General features: G+C 52.1%; 1 protein-coding gene across 4 annotated transcripts in view; it reads right to left on the bottom strand.

Annotated features, from left to right (window-relative positions):
• The window catches only part of NTN4 (netrin 4), a 39,188-nt gene extending 21,736 nt beyond the window's left edge, over positions 1 to 17,452 (bottom strand). Inside the window, exons 1-3 of one of the 4 annotated variants that reach the window (XM_083823180.1) lie at positions 17,247 to 17,452; positions 13,245 to 13,774; positions 155 to 427 (exon numbers count right to left, since the gene is read on the bottom strand). In XM_083823180.1, the coding sequence (XP_083679306.1) occupies positions 155 to 427; positions 13,245 to 13,718 (747 nt within the window). In that variant the 5' untranslated portion in view covers positions 13,719 to 13,774; positions 17,247 to 17,452. Of the gene's footprint in view, positions 1 to 154; positions 428 to 13,244; positions 13,775 to 16,394; positions 16,646 to 16,698; positions 16,931 to 17,246 lie in introns of those variants that run through there. The other 3 variants (XM_083823177.1, XM_083823178.1, XM_083823179.1) reach the window with 3 other exon arrangements.
• Positions 17,453 to 19,629: the final 2,177 nt, after the last annotated feature.

The following is a 19,629-nucleotide window of genomic DNA, read 5'->3' as shown; positions in this document are numbered from 1 at the left end:
GCTGCCATCGGGGAAGCTCTGCTCCCCCTGTCATCGAAATGCCCTTCATTTAGTACCAGTCAGATATTGTGCTGTCCCTAGTTAGCATCCAGGGTGAGAAGGGAGCCAGAAACATTAACATTTTAAGGAGCCACTGCCGCGTGCATGTACGTACCACTTGGAAAACGCCGGCCGCCTTGACGGGCCGGAACCCGCTGACGGGGACGCAGCGGTCGGCGTGGCCGTTGCAGAAGCAGCTGCCCTTCACGATGAAGTCGTAGACGGCGTAGTGTGGGGCCGGCGGGGCCTGCGGGGCCGGCAGGAGGCAGGGGCAGCTCTGCCGCTCCAGCAGCCGCACGCGCAGGTTGGTCACCTTCAGCTGCGCCTGGGCTTCCGCGCTGTAGGGGTCCTGGGCGGCGAGGGGCGGCGAGAGGGCTCGGTATATCACCTGCGCAGAAAGGAGGTGTCAGCAGTGTGGGACCGTCCCTGGGACACGTGTCCCCTGTCCCCTCGTGTCCCTGGGTGCACCAAGTCTGGTCCCTGTGGTGTCACCAACCTCAATTTGGCCATTAACAAACCGCAGCTCTGTGGGTGGTCAGCAGGCTGCGGAGTCTTCGCCGACATCTCTCCTTCCCTCCCTGCTTATTTTTTAACAAATAAAGCTTGGATTTCCAAATATTTGGCTCCTGTCAGTCCCGGGCCATTTCCTAGTGGAGAAGTGATTCGGTGTGGCAATTAGTGACAGCAAGCCGATAGTCGAGGAAACCAAGATAAGAAAGAATGAAAAGTTGGGAGCTCCAGAGGCTTAAACAAATACTTATCAGTCAGTCTTTAGTTTAACTTCAGTCTGATTGAATAGGTAAATATTGTCTCAAACTGAAAATCAAGAGCACTAGATAAAAATAACTAATTTTCATTAAGAGGTTTATTTTAAACTTGTTGGGCTGGCTGCCTGCAGTGTGACACAGAACCAGCATGTGATCCATACAGCTGCCATTCACACGAAATGGCACATTTATGACACATGTATTAGTCACCAGAACTTTTAATTTATGGTTTGCGCTTTTTAAATAGTTAAATACCCCTCCGCTGACTAGCTCCTGAAGGCGTGATGAATTACAGTATTTGCAAGCACCGGTTAAATGAGGCTCTTGGCAATAGTTTGAGCGTGACACAGCCTCGTGGGCTGAGGCACTGCGTCCAGAAGCGGCTTAAAACCACCTAAAAGGCTGGGTAGTGGTGCCCCTCGTGCGGCAGCAATGAGTCTGATGAGGGGCATTACCGAATAGTAACGCATTTCAAAAGGTGTCTTTTTCCTCTCTTTCAGGAGCATAGACATTTTTCCTGCTTTCCTAAAATACATATTGAGCCAGTATGAACAGAAACCCAAATGAACCAAGCGATCAGGCTCTGTGCCTCTCCCCAGGGCTTGTTATTTACCCAAACGCACATCAGTGTCCTTCTGATCGCATATACTCACTAGTGGCTTTGTGAACACAAGATGTTTTCAGACATGGAAAGAAAATTCCCTGGAAAATGCCCACACTGGAGACATTGATTCCTTTTTAGTGGAGATGATGGAAAATGCCTGGCTGAGAACTTTCTGTAAAATCTAGCATTTTGGGTTCCTAGCATAAATTGCATCTCAGAGAACTCTTTGTTTGTCCTGATTCAGATGGGAGTGGTGAAGGAAATACAAAAACAGGAACAAGTTATGCTAGATGCAGCTACAGACTTTCTTCTGATTATTTTTTGTTTGTTTGTTTGTTTATCAGTCCCATTTTAATACATGCGACTGATGCCTGTAACCCTGGTAAAGGCAATACAGAGACGAAATCAATAATCCTGAGCGCCTTTGCGCTGAGGAAGTTAAATCATGCCGGCGTGGAATTCAGGGGGAGTTACACCACTGATTTCCATGAAGCCAGTATTTCTGCTCTGGCCCTAAATTGTTACAAACATGTCTTTTTATGGCTGCTTGAAAACAGTGATGCTAAACATGAGCCATATCTGCAGTCCCCAGGGGCTGCAAAGAGCGGTCTCTCAGCTGCTGCCCCGGCCGCCCCGCATCGCTCCAGCCGGGCTCGGCGGAGCTGCGAGCAGCACAAAACAACGGGGGAGCCTGGTCTCAGCCCTGCCACTGCAGTACACACCCCCACTCCCCACCCTCCGATGCCAGTGGGTCTGTTTTAATAAAATACAAAACGGTCATTATAACATGTAAGTCGCCACACAAATAGCAATTCTCTGCTCTGTCCCAGCCGATTGAGCTGGAGCCCCTAGAGGCTGCACAATAAGATCAAGGACGTGTTTCCCAGCAGGATTTCCCTGTTCAGCTGTTAACCCTGCTGATTCACCCCAGCCCGTCTCCGGAGTAATCCCAGCACATCACGGGGGTGACACCGTCCTCATGCAGCAGCGGTGGGCCCGCACCCCTGTGCTGCCCAGCACCCCAGCCCCACATACACCTGCACGTGGGGGCTGGCTTCCTGCTCTCACCTCTCCTAGGACTTTGCTGCCCAACTCTCCCACCGAAAGGACAGGCCCTGGGCTGCAGCATCCCGTGTATGAACGAACCATGGCTTGCACAGCACACCTGACTGGGTTTTCACACCTACAGCTCTGCCAGAAGCCAGAGGCCTCCTGAACCAAAATAGTTTTAATGGCACAAAGGAAGCGTTTAGGCAGGATTTGAGGTGAGTGCACTGCCTACGTGCATGTACATCTGGCCTCGGGGTGCTGCAAGCCCTTTGTTCCCCTGGTGCCACCTCCCTCCTGCTGCCTGGATGGGGTGTCTCTGCCTTCAAAGCCATTGTGTCTGCTACTCTTCATATTGCAAAACACTGGAAGAAGTCGTGCCTGAAGCTCCTGCCAAAGAGAGCCATGTCGTGATTACACAAAGAAGATACATAGCTCAGCGAGGTACAGGACAGCACCCTTTTTGATAAATGTTGCCATTTCTGTTTTCACACAGCAAGGCCCCTGCCTTGGAGGGATGGAGGGTGCTCCACCGTGCACGGGGAAATGCACCTACTCAGCAGAGGGAGCGATGGCACCAAAATCTAGCTTTCTGCACACAATGAGCCTCACCAGGAAGCACCCCATGGTGACCAGAGCTCTGACCTGCCTGCCTCCATGTAAGTGCTTTATTGACAATATGCCAAAAATTAGTGTTATGATGTTAGGTAGATGGTGTGATTTCTCCCACATGACAGTCAGCACCGCACATGATAGTAAAAGGTGGGAGGACTGGATCTCTACGTCAGCAGCTGTTCAGTGTGTGCATTACTACAAATTTCTATTTTGTAGAACAAGTAGGAAGTGATAAATTGAAAACTCACAGCACTTCTGTGCTGCACATGCCATAATACATCCTATCAGAAAGGTATTTTCATTCCCAGTGCTGCGAGCTCACTATAAATCTTTTGATGTTTGGGATTCTTCTTAAGCACATTCCCAGGAACCAAATCTTCGTCTCAGCTTCCATTTAAAAATAAGTATCTAGCAATAGGTTGTATCTGAGGAGCAAATGTCACTAACTAGGAGGGAAACAAAATGAATACTGTCTTCAAAACAAAATACTAAGTGATTTTCGGGGTAATGTTCCTTTGAGGCTAAGTGGAATTGTGCTGCTGCATCCCATGTCCATAAATGTGATGTTTGCATGAAGCAATGTCAATAGAGGTGTGATTTAAGACTTGCACAAGGATATCTGCGTGGGGGGAGAAGTGTCTCTGCACAGCCAGATAGGGTGCTGAGGAATTCTCATCCCCATGAAAAACGTCTGAGGAAAAGGCAATGCTTTCAATAAAAAATGGAAATGCAAACTGAAGTCCCCGCATTAGGCCACGACCCTACGATGTGTCCCGGTGCCAGCCACTGCTGTGTGGTGCCCAGAGACTGCTGCCAGCCCCGGCCAGGCGCTGCCCCTCTCCCCATGTCCTGGGGGCTGCATCCCAGCCAGCCCCACAGCGGTGCCCGGCTCCCAGCGGGATGGCCGGGGCTGTATGGGGTGGCCGGGAGCACCCCATGCACACAGTGGGCTGGAAACGTGCTGCTCTTCAGCCAGGCTGCCTGCGGTTTGGGCACACGGAAACACTGACACCCCCTAATTAATTTTCACAGCATTTCAATTTCCTCACAGGGAAGCTCTGTCATAAACAGATCTCGATCTGTTGATTATTTCACATTTTTTTGCTCAAGTGGCGCAAGAAGCTTTAGCTTCTTTCCATTCCCCAGATGCAAAAATGTAGCCCTGAATATAAATAAAACGGTGGCTACGAGCATGCTGCACTCAAGTAACCACTTGCACCACAATGACCTTGATTTATAAATACATAAAAGTCCCTTTGCAAGAAGTACCCTACTATGTTTACACTCGAAAGGCAATGAAAGGGCATCTTTATATATATATCCACAGTGGGAAGGAAAATGCTAATGAATGATGCTGAGAACAACAAAATAGGCTCTGAAGTCATAGAGACCCAAGGAAGTCAACAAAACCAATGCAAGGTTGGCCGCCAGCAAAGCCATCCACATGAGTCACGGGCACATCCCAGGCCACCAGAGCCTCCACCCGCCACAGGCCTTTGTTGAGATGCACGTGGCTGCAGCGATAAAGGGGGCTCTTCGGGTCAGAAACGCCCCTGAGGTTTAAGAGACACCTATAGGAGAAACAGGCACCTGAAGAGGCAGGGTGCAGGGACCCACAGCTCTGCGTGCATGCCCTGTCCCTGTGCACTGCGCTTCCCAAAGGCCTTGACCCAAATTCATCACCCCGAGCCTGGAAGGCATCAGGAGATGGTTTGCAAACAGCAATAAACAGCAGTAAATAACGCAGAACGGGTAAGTGGATGGGGGAGTCAACAAGCGTGGAAACAAGCCAACAAACAAGTAAAACAGTATAAATAAAAGCAATGAACAAATATTAAAAACATCACCACGCTTTTATTTGGTTATAAAACCCAAAGCAGTGACACTGCATGAAGTGGTCTGTGGTTTCTTTCCAACATTTTCTTCATGGGTGAAGAAATTCGCCTTAACGTCCAATCTAAACCTCCCCTGTTGCAACCTGAGACATCCGCCATGTTCCTTCCTTGGCTGTTCCCGGAGGGGAGAGCTGTGTCTGCAGAGCAGTAGAAGCCTTCTTGTATCTTTTAGGTTAGCTTCCTACTGAAATAGGCTTTGTGCCATTACTCCGTCTGTGTAGCTATGCAGCTGCTTATCAGTCCGCTCTAAAAAATTTTGAAACTACTAGCTAACTTCAACCATACTTGACAGATATCTTAAAAGCATTGAGCTCTTAAAAGCTTTACAGAAACAGTCTTGGTCCTTCACAGAATCAAACCTGGTGGACTCCTCCCTCTGTGAAGGCCATTAGGACCCCAGTGCTGGGACCCTCTATCATTCAGTGTATTACCCCCACAACAAGAAAAAGAGCTAGCAGTAGAGAAACCCACACATATCTGTGATGTGCTGTGCTCATTTCAATGACCTGAGGCTAAAAAAAGACTCTTTGCAGGTGCTGTAAATAATTCAAACCATGTGGGAAGTTCATCAGCCTAAACCAGGCAGGTGGCACCCACCAGCTCCTCCAGCATACAGCTTTGCTTTTCTGCCTGTGGGACCACATGGACTGCAGGGAGAAAGAGCCTCTCTGTTTCTTGGGGAAAGGTCTGGCCACCCCCTGCACAAGCACATTCACTGCGGGCGCTTCAGCATCACCTGGGTGAGACGAAACAGTCAGAGAAACTGGGGGACCTGTCTTGCCACGGCAGAGAGGGGACTGTCAGAGAAACTAAGATGGCACTGAGCAGTGGGACTAGCCTTTTGGACCACAGTGTCAAGCGCTCTGTCCACATCCCCAGGCGATGGCCACAGAAACCTGCTGTGCACCACCAACAGCAGTCTGCTGAGCCCCTAGAGATGCTGGAGAAATGGCACTCCTGCAGTTATGGGCATTTCATACACTTTGACAAAGGGGAACATTTGGCCTGTGCCTACAGCCCTTCTGCAATCTTTTGCAGTACATAAAATGAGGCAAATAACCCCTTGCCTCACCATCCAAGAGTTACAGAATCTTACAGAGACTTCCAAAAGAAAATCCAGCTATTTCAAACAACTGTCCCCCGTGGGAGCCTTGACAAGTTAACTTATACCAATGCAATTTTTGTCTTTTGGAAAACTCAAGGCATTGCTCTGCCATTCTCAAAAGCGAGAAGCTGTGTGGGAAAAGCTCCTACTCCTACATGGCATCCATCTGGTGATGGACTGAAAATGGCACAGGGAGAACTGGGCAAGAGCCCCAGTATTCCTCCAGAATCCTTTACTTCTCTGGCAATAATCAATCAGGCAAGGGCCATCTTCTCAGCTTCCATTCAAGATCCCGCTGCACAATTTTATCAGACGAAAAGGAAACCCTGTGAGGTCATGCTTGTCTTCTTTCAGGTGATGATCACAGAAGTAATGTTTTTCGTCACCAAAATCTCTCTCCAGTGCAAGCAGCTCAAAACGTTTTGATTTCTTCAACACAGCTAACAGTGCTTCTCCATGAACTGGTAAGTTATTCCGCAATTGCTTTATTTTGCCTCATCACCACTCCCACTCATCAGCCAGGTAGCAATGCTCCATTTCTTGGCTCACAAAACGCTTCAGATGCATGATATCATTGGCAATGCGCAATCAAGGAAAAGAATTACTGCTTTTTTCTCATCTACAGAATCCTGTTTTCAAGGCTGTGCTATCCTGCATGGGAAAGCAAACCAGCATCTTTCAGCTGGCCACATGAAGTCCTTTGACTGATGAGCAAGAAAGATGGTATTGCAATTTTCTTCCATCCAGAAGATCACCTCCTATCCCTACAAAGATTTACGTGCTCTGCCTTGGCCTGCCAGCAGTACCTGCTTTGGGTATGGAAGACCAAGAAAACCTGGAGCTACATCCAAAGAGGCAGAGAAAGAACTGGACGTGCTCGTCCAGCTGGCTGGCTCCCCGGGGACGCAGGACAGCCCCTCACAGCTTCTGAGCACGTTGTGTTGCTGCAAAAGCCTGCAAGGCAGCAGGTTAGCCTGGCGGCACGAATGCCTGCAACAGTGCTAGGGATCCAGGGGATCGCTTCCAGCCTAAGTGTAAGTCAATTTCATGAATATTTTTCAACTCCTTTTGTCTATAAAGGAAAGGCTTTGTGTCTGCAGAGCTGGCTGCTTATTCTTGCAGTGGAAGCCATTCAGTGCCCAGGAGCTACAGTTAATTTGGGGATGAAGAACATCTGTCTGAATTGTATGCAAATATGCATGGCCAAAAAGGCCGTGAGAAACAGCATCCCCCTTTCAACCTACAGCTGTAGATTTTGACAATGGCAATGGGACATGGGGGATGCAGCACAGAGACTGGTTATAGAGAGGAGAGCCATGGCTTGTGTCTCTGGTAAGTCTCCTTTGGACATTAACGTCTTTTCTTCCTGGAAATGTTGTCCAGGCAGAATTTGAGGTCTTTGACATTCGTGTGGGATGTTGAATGTCTTTAGACTGAAGACCTCATGCCAGTACCTGTAGTGCATGTTGATTCATCTCAGATTAAGTCCCCATCAGCTTTTGATCCAAGACTTGTGAGATGTGGCGATTCACTGCTTTAGGTTACCCGCTTCTCACGTGGCCATTTGTATCCATGTGATTTCTCCAAAGAGAAATATGGCAGCCCCACTTTACAGCCAGCTAGCTGGGAGCTGAACAAGTGACCCAGTCTCCCCTCCATGCCAGCAAGGAGCAGTGAAGCGAAGCAGTGGGGTGCAGTGCCGGAAGAGAGGCCCCGGCTTCACCGCTAAAATCCTGCGGCCCTTTTCCCAAGGGAAGCAATAACCCTGCTAACAAGGCCAGATGCCAATTTAGAGAATTAAATTCTCCCTACCCAAATTCCTGTTGTTTCACGTGGGTATGGTGCTCTTTACTTCCTACATGAGAACCTAAGTTTGGAAAGGGTCTCCTGGAGCCCTGGAGCCCACTTCTCCTCTTGCTGGCAGCCGACAATAGACAATATATCCCCTTTCACAGACTGGTCAAGCTCGCTCCTAGGAATAATTTGTTTTAGCCATAATTGGAGGCCGATCTTGAAGCCCTGATCTGCAGTAGTTAGAAACTTGCTGTTTCAAACAGGGGACTGCCGGCACGCACTATTAAACACTGGCTATGCTCCATCCCAGAGGTGGCTGCATTTCAATAGCTGGCCAAGCCGAGGGCCAAACTCCAAGTGCCAAAAACCCTGGGACAGCCAGGGAGAAAAGGAGACGATGAGGCCTTCCTGCGGGCTGGCTGCAAAGGGGGAATCGAGCAGAGGATCGCTGGGCAGGTGGGACAAGCTTCTTGTCCACCAGCAGCGCTGAGCTCCCCAGGAGGCCCAGAAAAGGGACACATCACTGCTCCAGGAGAGCTGCAGTCCGCAGTAGTCCCAGCCTGGCCCAGAGACCCGGCAGGATCATCCCTGCTCCTCCACCTGTGGAAAACTTTACAAGCAGGTGTCGGTGCCCAGAAAACTGTTCTGTTGCTCACCCCTGGTGGTGCCCAAACTCTGGAGGGCAGGTGCCTTTCGTGGCAAAATTCCCTGGTTATCAAAGGTTCATCTCTGCATGCGCTTGGAGCTGTCCTTGTCCTGCATTCTCTCGGGCACAAATGAAACCTAAGCTCAGGTTTCCCATTTTCACCTGAATCCGCCCCGCATTGAACTATCAGCCACCAAAACCTGGGATTTTTAGGTTCCTACATCATATCATTGACTCTGCCCTGACTTAATTTACTTCATGTCACTAATATTTTCCCTAGAAATCCTCATTTTTGTGCTTATGAAATAAGGCCCCCCGTATTTCACAAAATTCATGGACACAATGCAAAGAGCTGTGCTGCATCTGGCCATCACCCCCATCACTCCTGGGTAAACAGGCTCTCCTTCACGTGCAGCACTTTTGTACAGAGCCCAGTAAGGAGCATTTTCCCAAGGACAAAATGATCAGGAAGATGCTGTTAAAGAGTGTTTTTTTTTTCTTTTTTTTTCCTTCAAAATGTACTTCTAAAAATTGTGGAGATGGGACAAGGTATGAAAATGTACTTCTGCAACTGTGCCCTCACCTGTCCCGTGCACCGCTGAACAGGACCAGCCAGGACCAGAGCAATGTAGATTTACCTTCAGTTAATGATGTCAATGGTAAGTTTAAAACCAAGCTTATTTAGGCCTAAAAGGCAAAAAGTGGGCAAAAGCTCCTAGGCTACAGTAAATTGTTCCTACCACCTAAAATTAGGGTACCAAAATAAAATCCACTGAGTACCTTTAACTCCTGTTTGTGTCACCAAGTGTTAAAATTGCTCGCTGTCTGTCAGGGTCAAACTTGTGAGGAGCAAGACAATACTTAAGTTTTGCTGTACAGAGTTAATTTCAGGTAGAACCAGTAGGGCTGGTGTGCAAATCGTTGGGGAACAGAGGCGGGCTGCATGCAGTAACAGTGCAAGGCAAGGCACTGGAAGGCTTCTCTGCTACAGAAAGCACATGAGATCAATAAAATGCTCAGTAAGACACACACACGCACACCCCACAGTAAAAGAGCGGTATGAGATGTTTCACATGTCAGCAGCGTGGTAGAGTTTGTTGCTGGAAAACAGTCGAGCTGCAAATACGCCTCTCCTATTAATAGCAAATAGTAACAATGGCTGAAGTCTCAAAGTGATTTATTAGCCGTATTCTGAATAGATGAACACTCAAATAAGTTACTAATTTACTAAAATCTTGTCAAGGAGACTCTGCTTCAGTAGGTCCTTTTATCCCGGAGCTTGTCTAAATGGGGACACTCAGGCGAGCTAATCTGAATTGACCACAGATGGGAATTTAAAGTGAATGAGATAATTGCATTGCAGAGTGGACAGTCACCCTCACTCACAGTTAAAGAACCAACATCTGCTAAGGGCCCCTTCTAGATGAGCCTTTAACACTGATCCCTAGTCCACGAGAGTTTTAAGATTAGCCTGTAAAGGAAGAAATATTAATATGATCCAAAATATGGGAGGGAAGATGGCCTTTTACATGTGCTAATAAAAATGGCATTCCTGTCTGAGCACAACACTGAAAGAGTTTATTTCTGCGTCTTGTTTACTTAGATCAGATTATATTTGGCTGATGAATCAGTTCTGATTTCTCTTGAAGTAATGTGGCTGAAGGGTTACACCCTGGAAAACCACAAAAATACCCTGGGTTTGTGGCACATTTGTAAGATCCAGGTTAAAACTTGGCCTCAGCCTTTCTCTTAAAACACTGATAATGTAAGGTCGGCATTTAGAGGTTCCTGCCTAGGTTAAATGAGCCACTGCTGTGAAACAATTCACTAAATTGAGCATGAGGAGAGTCTTCAGTGACCTCTCTGCATGCAGCTGATCCAAAATTATTCCCTGACAGGGAAGGAGTTTGTTTTCCCTTTCACAGTGGTGCAAGCCTGACCCCTCTGCCTGGCAGGTGCCTGAGGCTTGCTGGAAACCCGGGCTGGCTGTAATGGGGTTTCCTCCTCCTTCCTGCCCGTGTGGGAAGGGGGCAGCCTGGCCGTACGTGTGGAACCACAGGAGCTCTGAGTACACGCTTACCTGTAAGCACGTGCTTAATTCCACTGACACAACCTTTAAGACCCAAAACCAGGGCTTCGGGTTCCTGAAAGGAACTGCCAAGTCCTTGGAGGGCAGAGGAAATGCAAAAGGTCTGATTTTTCTTTTCTTAAAGAAGCACACAGTAAAAAATGAAGCAGATATACCTTTGCTCCAAATTAACACATAGGACTTGCTAAAAAGAGGCCACAACCCCCTGAGTACAATGAGATTCTGCCTCTGCTGCCCTGAAATGGGGCTTGCAGGCACCAGAAATGTTGATCAAAGAATCATAAAGGTTGGAAGAGACCTCCAAGATCATCTGGTCCAACCATCACCCTACCACCAATGTCACCCACCAAACCATGTCCCTAAGCACCAGGTCCAACCTTTCCTTGGACTCCCCCAGGGACGGTGACGCCACCGCCTCCCTGGGCTGCCCGCAGCTTGCAGACAGTGAAAAGCAGGGACCACCAGCCCAGGTCTGCTGAGCTCTGATGCTCTTTTGGGGTGAGCAGCCACCTCCTGAGGCCGCCCCTGTGCTTTGCAAATTACTCATCCCAAGGGATGGGCAGCAGCGACTGAGCTGCCAGCAGCAGGCAGAACCCCCCCCCGTCCCACAAAACGCTGCCAGATCCTGCAGGCCCCGACTCCGTGCCTGGAAATGCACATGTGGTGTTGATACGTTTGAAGTGGGAGAAAGTGGTATATAGATGGTGTGATACACAGTCTGGATCATGGGTTGTAGTTGTTACATCGCACTAAAAATCTATCGAAAGTTTAAAAAGAAATCCAGTAGCACTTACGGAATTTATGTTTGTGCTTTAAAGAAAACTGTGGGAACTGAGCTGCAATTAAATAATACCCTTGGACATTTCAGATGAATGCGTATTTAAAACCACTGTTTCAAGTGAAATTACTGTTTCCATATGTCTGGAATTAGGTACTGCCAGAAGTGGGAGTAAAGCACCGCATAACTCTGAACAGAACACAAAACTCCGATGTTTCTTTAGGTGAGATACATGTTGCTATTGGCAGTTAGGAGTAATTGCTGGAATGTAGCACACTGTAATAAATTAAATGCGATATTTGCTAAGCATGCACGCTTGCCATCTGGTCACCAGAAAGTTGCTGTTATTACTTTGCAGGTAAATAGAAGTGGTTTTTAAGTGCAGGGAACTGAAGTGTGCCATGTAAATAAAATCTTATAAGCTCCAGCCTCTTGGACTCAACTTTTGTTTAAACCCTGGAATAATTAAATGATCTTGACTTTTACAGCTTCTCTGCGATAACACAAACTAAGGCAATGCCAGAAGAAGGGATCCTGCAGGAGCAAGCTCGGTACATAGCCTGTTTTGCAGCAGGCTACCGCAGACGCACCAAACAATACCAGATTTCTGTCCTGCCTGAAGTAGGCAATGGTTTCGACATACAAGAGCCTCAGTCCTGCTGTGCCCTCACGTTGCACCAACCTGCAGAGGGATTCGCAAGGCCAGGATTTGCACAGGTTGTTGCCAGACGCAGCCCTCATTCTGGGTGCCTGATACATTCTTCTATTTAGCCTGCTTTTGGGGGGCAGGAGAGGATGGAGGGAGAAGAAGAAGAGAAGATATCACTTTCTCTTGTGGGTCCCTTCAAACTCAGGATATTCTATGATTCCCCTGCACACCACGTGAGCTAAACCCTTTGCTAGTCGAATGGAACAACAGTGGGCCAGTCTGGCACGTCTGGAGATCCTTGTTTCTGAGCTGACAAGGGCACGACTCAGCTTCTCCTAGAGCAGGATGTCAGCCGCGTCCTGAGATGCAACTGAGAGACGCAATTTGGTGAGCAGCTCCTTGTGTTCCTGCAGAGAGATGCCCCGAGCATGGCGAAGGTTACCCTAATAGATGGGGGTAGGGTGGGAAGCTGTGAACGGGGGATTCTTCTCAGATGTGGATGCTGGTCTCCAAGGACAGGACATTCACCTCAAAACACGTTATCAGCGGAAAACGCAATAACAGCATTTATCAGCAACAATCAGTGGAAAACCGGCACCCTCATTCACGAACCAGGCTTGCTCCTCTCTCTGCACGGCATCAGAGCGAGGTTTTCCTTCGCCGTTGAGCCCCGTCGGTGGGACGAGGCCACTAGAGGCAGCAGCCCCGGCGGCCAGCGCAGGTCCTGGGGGACCCTGCCCGGGTGGGGACCCCAGGGAGCAGCGGCCAGGCTGGGTGCCCAGCCCGGCGTGACATTACCGGTAATTCCCAGCAGGATGGGGAAGGGTTCTGCTTGTAGCGCCTCCAGGTGTGCCATTTATTACCTGCCGTCTCTGCTACTGATAATATCTCGTTTTTCATGTGTATTTTTTCTCTCAGCAATTTTTTTTTTTCATATTATTTCCACACGGGAGTAAGTGTGAAGCTAGTGAACACGTCTTTGGACCTTTTCAGTTCCCAAGCCCCCACCGTGTCCACGTTCATTCACCAGGTGAGGGATGAGCAGCCTTTTGGGAAAAACAGCGGGACTAGGAGCCCGGAGAAGTGAGGGGCAGGAGTGTGCTTACATTACCTGGAACACACGTTGTGAAATAAATGGGGTTACGGGGGAGCCTGGCGCAGCAAAACGAGCAACACAAGCCCCAGGCAGAGCAGAGGGCTGCCCCAGCAGACTCACCTCTCCTCCGGTGCAGGGGAAGGGGCTGGAGTATCTGGAGGTGCACAGGGCTCCCTTCCGCGCCACGTCGTCCTCCAGCCCGAAGGCCGCGGAGCAGTTGGCAGCAAAGTACTTGTAGGGCTTCCAGGTCTCGCCGAAGTCCTGCGAGCGCTCCAGCACCATGGCCGCCGGCCGGGGCGACTTGAAGACCAGGATCAAGTGCGTGAAGTAGAAGGCGGCCTCCAGGTCCAGCCGGATGGTCTCCTGCGGGGCGTCCCCGGCCGCCTGCCACCACGTGCGGGGCCGGCGGAAGGAGGAGTCGGCCATGGCGGCGGCGGGGTGCGCCAGCCCCGCGTGGGCCCCGCTGCAGCGACCGCAGGCGGGGGGCTTGCAGCGACGCGCGGCGTCCTCGGTGTAGGCGCAGAAGGACTCGGTGGCATGGCGCCCGCAGGCCGTCTCCGTCCGCAGCGCCCGCCCGTGGGCCAGGTTGCCCATCCGGGGGTTGCAGGCCTTCTCGCACGGGCTGCCCACCCCGGCTGCATTGCCCAGGCCTGGAAGGAAAACGAAGTGACCGTGGGATGTCTTTTGGGGCCCCGCCACCCACCCCGAGGCTGTGCCGCACTCAGCCACCCGCCACCCGGGCACAGCTACGTCCCTGGTGCCCATCAACCCCACAGGAGATGCACCGCCACATAGCACTCTCCTTGCAGCTTAGCACATCTAAATCAGCAAAACAAAGCAAAAAAAAAAAAAAAAAAAAGCAACCCCACCCTCAGGGCTTCCCTGTGCTTGGGAAAATCCCTAGCAAGAATTGTAAAGGGATGAGAAGGGAGAGAGAGAGGGCGGGAGGAGGACGCCTGCACCTCGCCCTCCTGTCTCAGGCAGCTGGGCAGGGACAGGGAGGAGGCCCTCAGGGACAGCAGCCACCCATCACCAAGGCCCTGGAGGGGACCCAGGCGGTGCTGGGGACGGGGAGCAAGGCAGAAGAAAGGTGGCATGCTTCTGCTGCACGTGGTGTGCCCCATCTCACCATGGCACATCGGGTGTCGGGGCACGGGAGCTGCTGCGAGCATCTCCTTTAAACAGCGACCCCAAATCCTCACCCCCATTTCCCTCCCCCCCTTTCCTACCCCAGATCTCCCCACAGTCCCAATCTGCCGCGCAGGTTGAATCGGCACGCTGCTGAAGTTTGGGAAGCCTGTCACCAATGTGTGTAAAGCAGGACTGGGGGGGGGGAGGAATAAATCTTTGGTTGAAATGACGCTGGCAAGCTGCCTCGCAGCTGAGCCTCTGTGGGCTGCGTTCAGGTTTCTCTGGAAGCCTTGTCGGTTTAAAGATCACAGTCAGAGTGTCGAAGGAAAACAAAATCACTGTGGGGTTCGGAGTGAAACCCTCTGCACAGCAACCCTCCTGGTTCGGGAACGCTTGATGAGGGGCTCTCCACCTCTTCATTAATAAATATAGCAGGAGGCCAAGGCTTTATTTTATGAACCGCAACTGTTTAATATACTAAAAAAAAAAAAAAAAAAAGAAGAAGAAGAAGCTCTGATGACTTGGATGCAGGCAGGCCAAAACATCCGAAGTGCATAATGTGTTCTTTATCACTGGGCCAATCATACATAATCAGCTTTGTGCACCAATTACTATGGCTTCTTCTTGGCATTTTTGTTATGTCCAAAGGTCGTTTCAGTTTAGCATCCAATAAATCCTTTATCTGGGCTTTATTCAGCCTTTGTCTACAGTGTCATAGTTGCAATTAAGCCATATTATGCACTAGCAAAGACTAAGCCTTCAGAGCCTGACAGATTTCCCCACTCCTTCTGCTCCTTAAGAAGAAACACCCTGGAAACAACACATTTTTACCACCATCGATCTATACAGGTTTTCTGTGCCGATTATTCAGAACAGATGTGGACCGCTGCTTGTTATGCACCCATCACAAAGCACTCCTGATTCCAGTCTCTGGACTTCTCCAGGTAAAAAGTCTCGGGAAGCTTTTAGTGAGCAGAAAAGGCTCAGTGAAGTTAGCTTCCTACAGAGACAGAAGCACTACGTGTAGAAGTGTATCTGAGATGATCTGTATTAACTGTGCAGCACACATCTACTCCAGAAAAGTACACAAACGTAACTGTAAAATTCACGTAATGTCCCTTACATCTCCCAAAGACACTTTTCAAAGCCTCGTGTAAACACTAACTAACCTACACAGCTCTCCGGAGGGATAGGCAAGTGTGTGCTATTATCATGTTATCAGGCTTGCCGCAAGTTGGCCTAATTTATGGGTTTGGCTGCTTTCCTAGATTCTTTGGCTACACGTAACGCAGCACAGCTAGCCGCTAAACAAATAGGTGAGCTTTTGCTGCGGTTCCCCGAGCCGTGGGATCGTAAGGTGGGCTCGGGAAGAGGCAAACGCAGCAGGGCTCAGCCAGCACCCTGAGCCAGGTCCAGGTTATTGCTTGGGTTCAGCGAGGAGGCAGTAGGGAGGACCTGGCTGGTGGGAGGGTCCCCGGGGCCCCCAGTGGTGCCAGTGCTCAGGGTGGCTGTCCTTGGGGGGGTGGCTGTCCCCAGGGCAGGGGCAAGGCTGTGCCAGGGGGGCTGGCTACCGAATTCCCATGCAAGACGCTGGGAGCCAAAGGTACTCGGCTGCTCCCAGCAGCATTCAGCTCCTGGTACCCTCCAGCTCCAGTCACTGAGTGCAGCCGCCTTCGGGCCAGGCACAGAGGGAGGGTCCCTTCCTCACCTGCGGCCAGATTTGGGGCCAGGGACCTCGGCTTCAGCAGGATTTGGGGAAGGCTGCTGGCACGCAGACCCTGCTGCTCATCACCCGGGGCAGGAAGGGGGGAAAGGAACCCCCTCTAAAGGGTGTTTGTTTTCACTTGAATTAGAGTCGCGTGACGGACGCGGAGCACCGCACGCTATGGAAAGTGACAGCTTTCCAGTTTAGTGCTGCATGCAAGAGGAATTGGCAGAAAGACAGATGAGAGCATAAAGGTTTCCACGTCGTGAGCCACGAGCTCATGACTGCTCTGCCACAGCCCCGGTGCGGTGCTTTTCCTTACTTGCACTAAAAGCATCTGCCCGACTAAATACCCCCGTTCTCTGTCCTGCGCGTGCTGCTGGACTGGGATCTTCCGTAAGGAGCAAGAGCACGCAGCGAATACCATGACTCACCTGTAAAGCATCCGCGGAAAATCATATGCTTCCTGCCTAAGCATTTTAGCAACGCTTGCCTTGTGATGTTCCACTTGCGCCCCGTGCCCGACCAAGCGCCCGCTTCCCAGCTGGGTTTCTCCTTGTGAGGAAGAGTGCTGGTGCTCGGCTTCCCCAGGGGTCGCAGCCCCAACCTGCACCCAATCGCCCCGTCCGAGCGGCAGGGGATCCTGCCAGGCGGGGGACCCCTCTCCCCCGGGGTCCCTCTGCCCTCTCCCCGTTCCCCTCCTTTCCGACGGGGCTTTCCCGGGGGGTCGCCACCCACCTGCAGCAGCAGCGCCGCCCGGCACCAGCACCGCCGGCAGGACCGGCACCAGCACCGCCAGCACCGCCGCCACCGGCAGCAGCAGCGGCGGCAGCGGCGGCCGCGTCCCTCGCCCCATCTCCGAGCCCCCGGCCGCGGCGCCGCCCGCCCCGCCGCCCCGCGGCGCTCCGGGCCCTGCGCGGCATCAGCGGGGGCCCCGCGCGGCCCCGCCGCCGCCCGCCGCGCTCCGCCGCCCGCCGCCGCCCCGCGCCCCGCCGCCGCCGCCCCGCTCCGCCCCGCGCCGCTCCGCCCCGCGCCCATCCGACCCCGTCCGATCCCAGCCGCGGCGGGGGTGCGGGGGGGGGGCTCGGCAGCGCCCCGGCTTTCCCCCCCCCTGCCGAGCGCTTCGGGGTCTCCAGGGGAGGGAGGGCGGAGAGGTGCCGAGCGCCGGCTCGGCTGCTCGGGGCCGCGCCGCCGCCGAAACGCTCCCCGGGGGGTGCTCGGGCTGCGAGCTGCTGGCAGCAGCCGGCCGCCTGACCCGCGGGGCTGCGTTGTCTCTGTGTCCGTACCCTGAAAGGTGCAGGTCGGCCGATCTCGGTCCACTTGCTGATTTTTCGGCGCCAGCTTGCACACCGCAGAGGCGGTTCGCTGGCATTGCTGCGGTCATTTCGCCCTGCTCCGCGGGCGGGCACAAGCCCTGTGCGCGTCTAGGCAGCGCCTTCCAGCCCCCGGCACATGCCGGGACCCCGCGGCCGCCGGCGGGGCCTCGTCCCGCAGCCTCCCGGCGCCGGTCAGAGCCCGAGCGATCGCTGCTGCGCTCGGCACCAGCGGCGGCTGGGGTCTGCGAGCACGGGGGAGCAGTTGTCTGGGCAGGAGGAGTGGGAGATGCTGGGGAGGAGAAGGAAAGGCTGGCAGGGGCAGGGAGAGCTCTGGAGAAGGCCCTGGGCAGGAGGACGAGAGATTGCACTGGACAAATGCGCGACAGAGTCCTGAGAGAGGAGACAGGCAGCGGTGTCAGTGGATGGAGAGGGAGAGTGCGAGCGTACCCAGTCTCGATTTAGAAATGAGTGGGAAGAGCAGCAGCCAGTGATGGGAAAATGGGGGGAGAGAGGCTGTGTGCTGGGTAAGGAATCGCTGGGACAGGAGGAAGAGCGTGTGGTCAGAACGTGCTTACAGCAGAGGCAGAGGAGGGGGACTTTGTGTTGATGGATTGGACCAGTTGCTTGGACAGTGGGAGTGAATAAAGGAAAAATTCCAGATGACCGCAGGCAGGACATCCAAAAATCAGCCTTAGCGTGCAAGGTCAGCTGCCCTCACCTTGCTCCTTCCAGATGTCACTGGCTCACAGGCGTTGGAGCTCAAAAAAGCCAAACAACAGGGTTGCACCTTCTTTCCTGCCCAGCAGCTCTGCAGCCTGGTAAGGCCTCCTTGTGCTTCTGGCTGAGTTTGTGCTTCCCCTTGGCAGCTCTGATCCTCCTGGCCCTTCGTCGCAGGAGCAGGGCAGGTCCCACGGCAGCTGGACAAACACAGCCCTGGCGGTGGCTCAGTAAATGCCCACCATGGAGCTGTGTGAGGCCTCGAGCTGCGGGCACCTCCCCAGGGCAGGCGTGGGCAGCTGCGGCTTCGCAGAGCTGGTGGAGGCTCAGCAGAGGGTAGGAAGCCCACACGGATGTTTCAGCATGGTTTTGTTTTCTCTGTCCATCAGCATTGTCTCTTGAGGTGCTAGAAGAGGAAATCACAAAATCACGAGGACCACAGTGTTTGCCTCCCTCCAAAACTTCTTCAGGATTGGAGGCTTATGGGTTTTTCATCCTGTTCTGCTGGTTCAGTAAAAACGTGATTTTTCCGGCTGTCATTCATCTGCAAGGTGGTTGCAGGTAGGCAGGCAGATGAAAAAAAAACACAACCAAACAAACAGAAATATGAAGATCAGCTCTCTTCAGTGTTTGTGTCTCCTGACTGCACTAACCAACTGTTTAAAGAGCAATGATTTTGCCTGAATGTACATGTCCCAGGAAGAAGGGGTGATGGCTCAGAGCTCGCAGGCCTTCCCTCAATGTCCTTCGGGGTCCCACCTCTAAAGGAAGCCCTTCAGCCTTTTCCGTCAGGGCGAAATCCTGGGCCCTGAATCAGGTGGCGTGAGAGGAGCCTCCACAAATTTCTTCCCCCAAGTCCCCTGCCCAGGGTAGGGATGATCTGGGACTGGGATTTTAAATTCAACATGCAAAGCTAATTTTAGAAGCAAAACATGGATGGAATACCTCACCCCCTGCCTGGCCAGACCAGGCTGGCCTATGCTTTTGTCATAAAAACGTCAAAAATTCAAAAGATCAGATTTACTTTTAACTAGAGGCTTGTTCAAAGATCACCATTTTGTATACTGGCACCTGTGTAAGTATGCGGGACTCCTGTTACAGTTTAACAGGAGGCCCTCGGGGCAGATGCAGCCCTTCGGGTATGTCTGGCTATTTTAAGTGGTGTCACATGTGCCAACTTGTGTCCGCCCGTGCACGCACAGCTCCCCCGAGGGCCGGGCATGGCCCCTTCACTGTGTGCCAGGAGCAGAGGGGTTACCCCGCGGAGCATCACCCCGTGGTGAGGAAGATGAGGGACCGGGTCCGAGAGATGGGGCCAAAGAGCTCTGGATCCCCACTCACACCGGTGCGAAGTGTGTTGTGCTGTGCTGTGCACGGAGAGCCACCACAGACCTGTACAGGGTCCCTCCCCATGGCAGCTACAGCTTGCTCTGTGTCCTTTTTGCTGATCTGTTTTGTCTTTTACCGGTGTTCCTGGCGTCCAACGTTAGGTATCGGGGTGGTGGAGGTGGTATGTTTCTGGCCCTTTGCTCTGCCACGTGTGAGATGGTGATGGTCTGTCTGGATGAGTGGCCAGTGGATCAGCACGAAGAGTCCTTTTGGCTTCAGAGAACATGCGGCTCATCCAGATCTGGTG

This window comes from Anser anser, assembly GCF_964211835.1.
Source record: "Anser anser genome assembly, chromosome: 1".
NCBI lineage: Eukaryota > Metazoa > Chordata > Aves > Anseriformes > Anatidae > Anser > Anser anser.
The sequence above is the reverse complement of the archived record's forward strand: the minus strand, read 5'-3'. Positions and strand labels throughout refer to the sequence as shown.